Raw genomic sequence first — 12,204 nt, 5'->3', positions numbered from 1 at the left:
TCTCCTCCTCTGACGAGGAAGGCAGAGGCTGCGCAACAGCCTTTTCTAAACATTTTGAGAGGAATGGAAGATTCGATATAGGCCGATAGTTTTTTATATTTTCTGGGTCAAGGTTTGGCTTTTTCAAGAGAGGCTTTATTACTGCCACTTTTAGTGAGTTTGGTACACATCCGGTGGATAGAGAGCCGTTTATTATGTTCAACATAGGAGGGCCAAGCACAGGAAACAGCTCTTTCAGTAGTTTAGTTGGAATAGGGTCCAGTATGGAGCTTGAAGGTTTAGAGGCCATGATTATTTTCATCATTGTGTCAAGGGATATAGTACTAAAACACTTGAGTGTCTCTCTTGATCCTAGGTCCTGGCAGAGTTGTGCAGACTCAGGACAACTGAGCTTTGAAGGAATACGCAGATTTAAAGAGGAGTCCGTAATTTACTTTGTAATAATCATCTTTTCCTCAAAGAAGTTCATGAATTTATTACTGCTGAGGTGAAAGCCATCCTCTCTTGGGGAATGCTGCTTTTTAGTTAGCTTTGCGACAGTATCAAAAACGAATTTCGGATTGTTCTTATTTTCCTCAATTAAGTTGGAAAAATAGGATGATCGAGCAGCAGCAAGGGCTCTTCGATACTGCACGGTACTGTCTTTCCAAGCTAGTCGGAAGACTTCCAGTTTGGTGTGGCGCCATTTCCGTTCCAATTTTCTGGAAGCTTGCTTCAGAGCTCGGGTATTTTCTGTATACCAGGGAGCTAGTTTCTTATGAGAAATGTTTTTAGTTTTTAGGGGTGCAACTGCATCTAGGGTATTGCGCAAGGTTAAATTGAGTTCCTCAGTTAGGTGGTTAACTGATTTTTGTCCTCTGGCGTCCTTGGGTAGACAGAGGGAGTCTGGAAGGACATCAAGGAATCTTTGTGTTGTCTGTGAATTTATAGCACGACTTTTGATGTTCCTTGGTTGGGGTCTGAGCAGATTATTTGTTGCAATTGCAAACGTAATAAAATGGTGGTCCGATAGTCCAGGATTATGAGGGAAAACATTAAGATCCACAACATTTATTCCATGGGACAAAACTAGGTCCAGAGTATGACTGTGACAGTGAGTAGGTCCAGAGACATGTCGGCTGATTATTCGTTTTAAGTCTAATACTGCGGGTAATGGAGTCGCCAATGACTAGAGTTTTCAATTTGTCAGAGCTAATGGTGGGAAGCTTCGGCGTCTCTGACCCCGTAACGGGAGGAGTAGAGACAAGAGAAGGCTCGGCCTTTGACTCCGACTCGCTGCTTAATGGGGAAAACCGGTTGAAGTTTGTCGGCTGAATGAGCGACACCGGTTGAGCATTCCTACAGCATTTCTCTCCAGAAACCGTGAGAAAGTTGTCCGGCTGCGGGGACCGTGCGAGGGGATTTATACTAACGTTACTATCTGTACTTACTGGTGGCACAGACGCTGTTTCATCCTTTCCTACACTGAAATTACCCTTGCCTAACGATTGCGTCTGAAGCTGGGCTTGTAGCACAGCTATCCTCACCGTAAGGCGATCGTTCTCCTGTATGAGTACAGCGACTGCAATTAGAAGGCATCATGTTAATGTTACTACTTAGCTTCGGCTGTTGGAGGTCCTGACGAACCATGTCCAGATAAAGCGTCCGGAGTATGAGGATTCTGTGTTATGCACTATAGCCCGTTACCATATGTGATTTAATATTATCTGCTGTTGGCTTGTGTGGATGTATGTATGTGTTATGCAACATAGCTGACTTGAACCATTGTTCAGTTTCAGGGCCATGGGCCTTTCTCATGATGGAAAAATACAGAACTGTGCAATGAGTTGGGGGGGGGCACATTCAGAACAGTCTTTTGTTAGATAACAGGAGCCAGGTGCCTGATAACTGCATATTCTACACAGCTACAACGACTGACCGCTGAAGCGCTTAAGGGGCTGGGACCAGCCTCTGCGCCAACAATCAACGATGGGCTGGGTGAGTCTAAACCACGCCCAGTCTACTCTGACAGGCCAGCTCGGAAGCAGGAACTGTCAGAGTATATTAAATATCTTTGTCAGGAACAAGTCAGTTCTGTTTTGCCCTGCGAGGTGGGACAGAGCCCATATATACGAAAATTGCATTTACCACTTATTGCTTAGCTAATAAAAGCCTCATTGTGATATTTATCCTGATACGAATTGACGCAACCCTGACACGAGTGAAAAAATTGAGGGAAAAACCAAAAATATAAACGGTAATTAAAAAGTAAAAACCGTAAAGTTGTCAGGTAGCAAAGTAGGCAACAAAACACCGCAACACGTAAACAAGTCTGCAAGTTGTGACCGGAAATGGCGTCAAAATGCTGTTGAGGTATCATGTGATGCTACTAGCATAAATGGACCAACACTGAGCACATGTAGCTTAAGTCAATTGGTAATTTAAAACACAGGGGTCTGAGTAATATTGCTGGCGCATGGATATAATGCAAAATAAATGTTGCCATCACCCCAGTTACTCAAGTCAGGTCATACACCTCAACTCCAAGTAGGAACCACCAAAACAATACAGAGGACACAAGTATTACAGTTAATGTTTAATTGAGCCAAAACAAGCAAATGCAGTTACACACTGGACTAGAGTACCCATGAACTCTTGCATGTCCCACATCAGATATCCATGGCGTCGTCGCCAGACGGGCCGGTCGCAGCTCCAGAGGTGGCTCCGTCGCCGGACGGGCCGGTCGCAGCTCCAGAGGTGGCTCCGTCGCCGGACGGGCCGGTCGCAGCTCCAGAGGTGGCGTCGTCGCCGGACGGGCCGGTCGCAGCTCCAGAGGTGGCGTCGTCGCCGGACGGGCCGGTCGCAGCTCCAGAGGTGGCGTCGTCGCCGGACGGGCCGGTCGCAGCTCCAGAGGTGGCGTCGTCGCCGGACGGGCCGGTCGCAGCTCCAGAGGTGGCGTCGTCGCCGGACGGGCCGGTCGCAGCTCCAGAGGTGGCGTCGTCGCCAGACGGGCCGGTCGCAGCTCCAGAGGTGGCGTCGTCGCCAGACGGGCCGGTCGCAGCTCCAGAGGTGGCGTCGTCGCCAGACGGGCCGGTCGCAGCTCCAGAGGTGGCGTCGTCGCCAGACGGGCCGGTCGCAGCTCCAGAGGTGGCGTCGTCGCCAGACGGGCCGGTCGCAGCTCCAGAGGTGGCGTCGTCGCCAGACGGGCCGGTCGCAGCTCCAGAGGTGGCGTCGTCGCCAGACGGGCCGGTCGCAGCTCCAGAGGTGGCGTCGTCGCCAGACGGGCCGGTCGCAGCTCCAGAGGTGGCGTCGTCGCCAGACGGGCCGGTCGCAGCTCCAGAGGTGGCGTCGTCGCCAGACGGGCCGGTCGCAGCTCCAGAGGTGGCGTCGTCGCCAGACGGGCCGGTCGCAGCTCCAGAGGTGGCGTCGTCGCCAGACGGGCCGGTCGCAGCTCCAGAGGTGGCGTCGTCGCCAGACGGGCCGGTCGCAGCTTCAGAGGTGGCGTCGTCGCCAGACGGGCCGGTCGCAGCTCCAGAGGTGGCGTCGTCGCCAGACGGGCCGGTCGCAGCTTCAGAGGTGGCGTCGTCGCCAGACGGGCCGGTCGCAGCGTCAGAGGTGGCGTCGTCCGAGGACACGCGCCTCAGCTTCTCCTCAGAGGACAGGGCATCATTTGCCGGAGAGCTACCATGGTTTGGAGAAGCTTGGGATTCTACTTCATTGGTCTCTAAATACTCTTGAGAAAAAACAAAAGGAACAGTTGGGTATTCTACAGCAACACATCTGTTCTACACGGTCTAGGCCAAATTGCTAATCGAATTTTGAGCAACATGAACCCTACAGTTTTCAAAGTATATGTTTCAGGCCGTACCTTCTCTGGCTTGTTTAGCGTCAGACCCTATGGATCGGAGCAAGGCCAGGGCATGCACAATGGAGACGTCATTTGATGACAGCTCTGAAAAATGTAGGTTAAGGTTTGACAACATTATTTAGACTGAGTTACTCTATGCTGTTGAATGAGTGTCAAACACAGCAGCACCATAGACAGTGACAAAGAACATAGCTAGAAGGGTTGTGGAAAGAAACACTTACCTCCAAGTCTCCTCTGCAGAGAGACTTGATCTTGCTTCTGGGACTTTCCAACAGGGTAACAAGAAACTGAGGAGAAAGTGTTGACAGAAGTTGAGTTCACACAAAATAGCTACATATATTAATAGAAGTGAAGAATAAAAGATGACCAACGCGGAAGATACAGACAGTCAAATATTAATACCCAACTTATAAAGTTAAGCATATTTACCAAACAAATCCCTTAAACATTAGTGAACCAACCTTTGACAACCCCCACAGTCATTACAACGAGCAGCAATTCTCTCACACCTCCCATGATGATGAAAATAGTCTGTGTTATCAACAGGTAATGTCTTCCCATGGCCTGTATGAGGCTTATATATGACAAACATGGCTTAACGATCAATTAACAAGCTTGATTGAGTTGTTACGTTCAGATAGAAATAGACCATGTAGAACATATGTTGATTCTTATCAAGTTGGTGGGCAGGCAATCTTTTCTACTCCATATATTGCATTTATATCTGTAATGATTAACCCTAATGGTCTCAGATCAGCATTAGAAAGAAGTAGGCCTAATTATTTTAGGTGTAATCTTCAAAGATATTAGGGGGAAATAAACACTGTACCCAAATCCACGTTTTACAATGCTCCTGGGAAATGGGTAGGCCTCCACCTATAGTCCTTCACAGTTTTACAGCTGTGATATATTTATTTATTTACATAGATCACATACATAAATAAATATGTTAGCTGTAGGTAGCGTTGAGATAAAATTCCCATATTCTATTGCTACTAACATAAATCCTAATATATCATGTTTTCCTCATTTGCTCTGTAGGAGGTTCGTCATATGAAGGACATTCAAGTGGATGTGACCCCTAACCTGCAATAGGGGCTCAGTGAGGTGACAGACATCCTGTAATGGATCTCCAGCTAGTGTCTGAGGACCTGGAGAAGGCTGTGTCTACAGCTGTGGGGCAGGACAAGCATGGTATGAAGGATTTTATTGTTATGGATAGTCATCTCCAATCTGTTCAAATATCACTGTTGTTGATAACACACATTACCAAAATGATTCACACTTGTCTTCCTATTTCCACATAATCTGTCATGGTTCCCCACCCCAACAGGGCATAAAACCAACCTCTCTTTATTGCTACTGCTAATACACCCAAATCCAACAGCGTTTGAGTATCTTTTTGCTGTTCTTCTAACCCTGAATGGCAACATTTTATCCTAGTACACAAGCATGTCACTTTATCCATCCACACCCACTCTACTGCCGCATGGCCACTGCGGCTGAGACTTTCACCCTCTCGTTACAGGTATAGCAGGTAACCAACCCCACCCGGGATTTACCCCCTAGGAGTTACCCTCTACAGGTTTGGGTTTACCTTCCGGGACTTACCATATACCACAAAGCTACGACCGGTCGTAATACAATGGGACTACTGAATAAGCTCAGGCTTTCTAGGTTCGTACCCTATAATTGGTTCAGCCTACGACTCTCATCTCCCCAAGATGTCAGAATTAGTGATAACGGGTGTAGGAACTTTGCTTACCTTGTTTCTGTTTCACTGTTTCTTAATCTCTAGTTCGACTGCAAATCGCGGTGAACCCTGCTCGCAGTGCCAACTGTTAGGTTCTAATTCTCAGAGTAAAAACTCGACGGACACTATGAATGCTTGAACCAAGTTTATTCTTCCCAGAGGGTCAAGACAGCTGCATTAGACAAAAAACATATTCACACAAGCACTGATATTTAATCCTCTCTCCTATGCTGAGTCTGCTCCTACACCTCTAAACAGCCAATGCATCTCTGTTGCTAGACAGAACCTTGGTGATATCTGTTCTTCCTCACTTCATCTGACCTGACCGCTACCCCAAAGTGCTCACTCCTCCCCAACTCAAGGCTGACATGGTGATTGGTACCAGACTGTGTCTCTTCTCATCCCAGAGGATCCCACCCATAGGATGCCTGATGGCTAACAATAACATATCCTGACATAATGTAAACGTTATACATTAAGCTCTCTCCCTCAGTGACATGAATTAGTATATTTCATATTCTCAGAACCCAACAGTAGGTTTTAAGGTGTGGCTGCATGCTTGTCGTGGACGCATCGTCACTCTTGATGTTCTTTTTCCAAGTCTGAACTGGCCGTTCTTGTCTTTCCTCAACTAATTGAAACCTCAGGGACAGACATCCTGAACGACTCTGATGTCAGAGCTCCCATCAGCCCTCTACACCTCGCTGTGAGTAAAGCCTACCTGCTCCTGTAGTGGTCTCCATATGACAAATGGCACCCTATTCCCTATTTAGTACACTACGTTTGACGAGATCCTTATAGGCCCTGATCAAAAGTAGTTCACTACATAGGGAATAGGGTGCTATCTGGGATGCAAGCATGGTGTAGATTTTCCACAGGAAGTTGACTGTCCAGACAGACTCACACACCATATTCCGATCTATTCCTGATTAGTGTAAAATACATATTCTACACAGTGATGATGAGGATGATTTCCTTATTTTGCCATTTGAGTTAATCAACCTCAGAAGAGAAGTAGAGTGTTTGTTTCTCAATCCCACGCTTGGCAGGAACCTCCGATGTTGATGCTGGGCGGGAGCAAAAATGGGCTCCCGATTGAAAGACTCTGGTCTACTTTAGAGGTCTAGCACTGTATTTCTGTTCAGGCGTACCACGGGTCTACTCTAGGACATTGATTATATTAAGAGTGAATATCTATTCAGGCGTACCACAGTCACCACCATGCTATGGAGGTCCTGGTTCAGTCTCTGCTGGATCTAGACGTGAGGGACAGCCAGGGGCGCACCCCTCTGGACCTGGCTGCCTTAAAAAGCCATGTGGAGTGTGTTGACGTCCTCATCAACCAGGAAGCCTCCATCCTGGTTAAAGACTTCACTCTGAAGAGGACCCCCATCCACGCTGCAGGTAGACATTTATTTTTTATTTTTATTTCACCTTTATTTAACCAGGTATGCAAGTTGAGAACAAGTTCTCATTTACAATTGCGACCTGGCCAAGATAAAGCAAAGCAGTTCGACACATACAACGACACAGAGTTACACATGGAGTAAAACAAACATACAGTCAATAATACAGTATAAACAAGTCTATATACGATGTGAGCAAATGAGGTGAGATAAGGGAGGTAAAGGCAAAAAGGCCATGGTGGCAAAGTAAATACAATATAGCAAGTAAAACACTGGAATGGTAGATTTGCAATGGGAGAATGTGCAAAGTAGAAATAACAATAATGGGGTGCAAAGGAGCAAAATAAATAAATTAATTAAATACAGTAGGGAAAGAGGTAGTTGTTTGGGCTAAATTATAGGTGGGCTATGTACAGGTGCAGTAATCTGTGAGCTGCTCTGACAGTTGGTGCTTAAAGCTAGTGAGGGAGATAAGTGTTTCCAGTTTCAGAGATTTTTGTAGTTCGTTCCAGTCATTGGCAGCAGAGAACTGGAAGGAGAGGCGGCCAAAGAAAGAATTGGTTTTGGGGGTGACTAGAGAGATATACCTGCTGGAGCGTGTGCTACAGGTGGGAGATGCAATGGTGACCAGCGAGCTGAGATAAGGGGGGACTTTACCTAGCAGGGTCTTGTAGATGACATGGAGCCAGTGGGTTTGGCGACGAGTATGAAGCGAGGGCCAGCCAACGAGAGCGTACAGGTCGCAATGGTGGGAAGTATATGGGGCTTTGGTGACAAAACGGATTGCACTGTGATAGACTGCATCCAATTTGTTGAGTAGGGTATTGGAGGCTATTTTGTAAATGACATCGCCAAAGTCGAGGATTGGTAGGATGGTCAGTTTTACAAGGGTATGTTTGGCAGCATGAGTGAAGGATGCTTTGTTGCGAAATAGGAAGCCAATTCTAGATTTAACTTTGGATTGGAGATGTTTGATATGGGTCTGGAAGGAGAGTTTACAGTCCAACCAGACACCTAAGTATTTGTAGTTGTCCACGTATTCTAAGTCAGAGCCGTCCAGAGTAGTAATGTTGGACAGGCGGGTAGGTACAGGTAGCGATCGGTTGAAGAGCATGCATTTAGTTTTACTTGTATTTAAGAGCAATTGGAGGCCACGGAAGGAGAGTTGTATGACATTGAAGCTTGCCTGGAGGGTTGTTAACACAGTGTCCAAAGAAGGGCCAGAAGTATACAGAATGGTGTCGTCTGCGTAGAGGTGGATCAGAGACTCACCAGCAGCAAGAGCGACCTCATTGATGTATACAGAGAAGAGAGTCGGTCCAAGAATTGAACCCTGTGGCACCCCCATAGAGACTGCCAGAGGTCCGGACAGCAGACCCTCCGATTTGACACACTGAACTCTATCAGAGAAGTAGTTGGTGAACCAGGCGAGGCAATCATTTGAGAAACCAAGGCTGTCGAGTCTGCCGATGAGGATGTGGTGATTGACAGAGTCGAAAGCCTTGGCGAGATCAATGAATACGGCTGCACAGTAATGTTTCTTATCGATGGCGGTTAAGATATCATTTAGGACCTTGAGCGTGGCTGAGGTGCACCCATGACCAGCTCTGAAACCAGATTGCATAGCAGAGAAGGTATGGTGAGATTCGAAATGGTCTGTAATCTGTTTGTTGACTTGGCTTTCGAAGACCTTAGAAAGGCATGGTAGGATAGATCTGTAGCAGTGTGGGTCAAGAGTGTCACCCCCTTTGAAGAGGGGGATGGCCGCAGCTGCTTTCCAATCTTTGGGAATCTCAGATGACACGAAAGAGAGGTTGAACAGGCTAGTAATAGGGGTGGCAACAATTTTGGCAGATAATTTTAGAAAGAAAGGGTCCAGATTGTCTAGCCCAGCTGATTTGTAGGGGTCCAGATTTTGCAGCTCATTCAGAACATCAGCTGAGCATATTTGGGAGAAGGAGAAATGGGGAAGGCTTGGGCGAGTTGTTGTGGGGGGTGCAGTGCTGTTGACCGGGGTAGGAGTAGCCAGGTGGAAAGCATGGCCAGCCGTAGAAAAATGCTTATTGAAATTCTCAATTATGGTGGATTTATCAGTGGTGACAGTGTTTCCTATCTTCAGTGCAGTGGGCAGCTGGGAGGAGGTGTATTCTCCATGGACTTTACAGTGTCCCAGAACCTTTTTGAGTTAGTGTTGCAGGAAGCAAATTTCTGCTTGAAAAAGCTAGCCTTGGCTTTTCTAACTGCCTGTGTATAATGGTTTCTAGCTTCCCTGAACAGCTGCATATCACGGGGGCTGTTCGATGCTAATGCAGAACGCCATAGGATGTTTTTGTGTTGGTTAAGGGCAGTCAGGTCTGGGGAGAACCAAGGGCTATATCTGTTTCTGGTTCTAAATTTCTTGAATGGGGCATGTGGGGCATTTTTTTTAAATATCCAGGCATCCTCTACTGACGGGATGAGATCAATATCCTTCCAGGATACCCCGGCCAGGTCGATTAGAAAGGCCTGCTCGCTGAAGTGTTTCGGGGAGCGTTTTACAGTGATGAGTGGAGGTCGTTTGACCGCTGACCCATTACGGATGCAGGCAATGAGGCAGTGATCGCTGAGATCTTGGTTGAAAACAGCAGAGGTGTATTTAGAGGGCAAGTTGGTTAGGATGATATCTATGAGGGTGCCCGTGTTTAAGGCTTTGGGGAGGTACCTGGTAGGTTCATTGATCATTTGTGTGAGGTTGAGGGCATCAAGTTTAGATTGTAGGATGGCTGGGGTGTTAAGCATGTTCCAGTTTAGGTCGCCTAGCAGCACAAGCTCTGAAGATAGATGGGGGGCAATCAGTTCACATATGGTGTCCAGAGCACAGCTGGGGGCAGAGGGTGGTCTATAGCAGGCGGCAACGGTGAGAGACTTGTTTTTAGAGAGGTGGATTTTTAAAAGTAGAAGTTCAAATTGTTTGGGTACAGACCTGGATAGTAGGACAGAACTCTGCAGGCTATCTTTGCAGTAGATTGCAACACCGCCCCCTTTGGCAGTTCTATCTTGTCTGAAAATGTTGTAGTTTGGAATTAAAATGTCTGAATTTTTGGTGGTCTTCCTAAGCCAGGATTCAGACACAGCTAGAACATCCGGGTTGGCAGAGTGTGCTAAAGCAGTGAATAGAACAAACTTAGGGAGGAGGCTTCTAATGTCAACATGCATGAAACCAAGGCTATTACGGTTACATAAGTCGTCAAAAGAGAGCGCCTGGGGGATAGGAGTGGAGCTAGGCACTGCAGGGCCTGGATTCACCTCTACATCGCCAGAGGAACAGAGTAGGAGTAGAATAAGGGTGCGGCTAAAAGCAATAAGAATTGGTCGTTTAGAACGTCTGGAACAGAGAGTAAAAGGAGGTTCCTGGGGGCGATAAAATAGCATCAGGCTATAATGTACAGACAAAGGTAAGGTAGGATGTGAATACAGTGGAGGTAAACCTAGGTATTGAGTGATGAAGAGAGAGATATTGTCTCTAGAAACATCATTGAAACCAGGAGATGTCATTGCATGTGTGGGTGGTGGAACTAATAGGTTGGATAAGGTATAATGAGCAGGACTAGAGGCTCTACAGTGAAATAAGCCAATAAACACTAACCAGAACAGCAATGGACAAGGCATATTGACATTAAGGAGAGGCATGCTCAGTCGAGTGATCAAAAGGGTCCAGTGAGTGGAGAGGTTGGTTGGGGGTCACGGCGATTTAGACAGCTAAATCGGTAGCAAGCTAGCATAGGAGCAAGCTAGCAAAGGATGGAGGTCTGTTATTAGCCAACTCTTGCGTTCCGTCAGTAGATTAGTGGGTTTCCGTGTGGTAGAGGGGATTAATCCAAATCACACAACAACAACAAAAATAAAAACAATAGATATAGTTATAGAGGCCCAAGAAGAAAAATAAATAAATAAAAATAAAATAAACATAGAGCATAGAGCTTCTGTAATTAAAACGTTTTTCTGACCAAGATGGCCATTTGTTTGGTCATGTTGCTAGGACGACAATGTCCACTCTAGGGATGTTACATGGTATCGTGTGAAAATGCCCACGAGACACTGATCTAAGGTCATTTTTTGTCATGTTCTCCACTAATGATTGAGGATCTAGGGAGGGTAAGCTGATCCTAGATCAGTGCACAGGGGAGACTACTATCCAGAGCCAGGTACACAGCTAGCAGGTGACAGGCTTCGATGGCCTCAGCCCCAAAATTCTTTATTATCTGCTGTGTTAACATCATGAGGATGTCATCTACCAACACCACTGTTCTAGAAATCTGTCTGTTCATGTGAAGGTTATAGTCGTCCAGCAATCTGCTCATATCCTCTCTGTTTATCCTACTCTAGCTACCAACGGTCAATCATCTCACATTCTTATATCCTCTATGTTTATCCTCCTCTAGTTACCAATGGTCAATCATCTCACATTCTTATATCCTCTCTGTTTATCCTCCTCTAGTTACCAATGGTCAATCATCTCACATTCTTATATCCTCTCTGTTTATCTGCTTAAATCACCACAGCCAGCTTCGGGAGGGCACGAACCAAGCCATCCGCACAGGAACCTTAAGAGTCCCTCAGACAGTGAGAGAGAAGAGGGAGGGATAGGGGGAAGCACAACAGGCCCACACTCATCCTCTCGTACCACCAGGTTCCCTTCCAGCAGATACTGGACTTCAGAGGAACTTCTGCTGCTATACCCCATCTTTACCTTTACCCACAAAGGTCCTAAACGGTAGAAAGTGTCCGGCCAACAGACAGACGCACACCTTATGACGGCAATAACCTGTAGTCCAAGGGGATAGTAGCACTTCACTGAGAGCAAAACAGACAGGGACCAAAATATGTGGAAGAAGCAATTAGGAGTCCAGAGACAATTACTCGATGCCGACACATCTTTCTAGCTGATTTACACGCTGAAGCTATGTTGGTGGTGATCTCTGACTGTTTCATCCTAACATCGTTGGTGCCGACGTGGATAACAATATCTCTATACTCGCCAGTTTTAGCTTTAGCCAGCACCATCTTCAGATTAGCCTTAACGTCGGTTGTCCTGCCCCCTGGTAAACAGTGTATGATCGCTGGATGATTCGTTTTAAGTCTAATACTGCGGGTAATGGAGTCGCCAATGACTAGAGTTTTCAATTTGTCAGAGCTAATGGTGGGAAGCTTCGGCGTCT

General features: G+C 46.6%; 1 protein-coding gene and 1 long non-coding RNA gene across 2 annotated transcripts; one reads left to right on the top strand and one right to left on the bottom strand.

Moving 5' to 3' along the window:
- Positions 1 to 2,562: 2,562 nt before the first annotated feature.
- Positions 2,563 to 4,363, bottom strand: LOC118944738 (polysialoglycoprotein-like; the record flags this gene model as incomplete). The annotated part of the gene is made up of 4 exons (XM_036965368.1): positions 2,563 to 3,712; positions 3,848 to 3,931; positions 4,069 to 4,134; positions 4,309 to 4,363. Coding segments are annotated over 4 exons (1,269 nt in total), but the record flags the coding sequence as incomplete, so codon positions are not given.
- Positions 4,364 to 4,468: 105 nt separating this feature from the next.
- LOC118944737 lies at positions 4,469 to 7,026 on the top strand. The gene is made up of 3 exons (XR_005040038.1): positions 4,469 to 5,041; positions 6,248 to 6,306; positions 6,650 to 7,026. It is a non-coding gene; the product is annotated as an uncharacterized LOC118944737 (long non-coding RNA).
- The last annotated feature ends 5,178 nt before the right edge of the window (positions 7,027 to 12,204 follow it).

This window comes from Oncorhynchus mykiss, chromosome 3, assembly GCF_013265735.2.
Source record: "Oncorhynchus mykiss isolate Arlee chromosome 3, USDA_OmykA_1.1, whole genome shotgun sequence".
Taxonomy (NCBI): Eukaryota; Metazoa; Chordata; class Actinopteri; order Salmoniformes; family Salmonidae; genus Oncorhynchus; species Oncorhynchus mykiss.
This window is presented reverse-complemented; position numbering and strand designations above follow the sequence as displayed.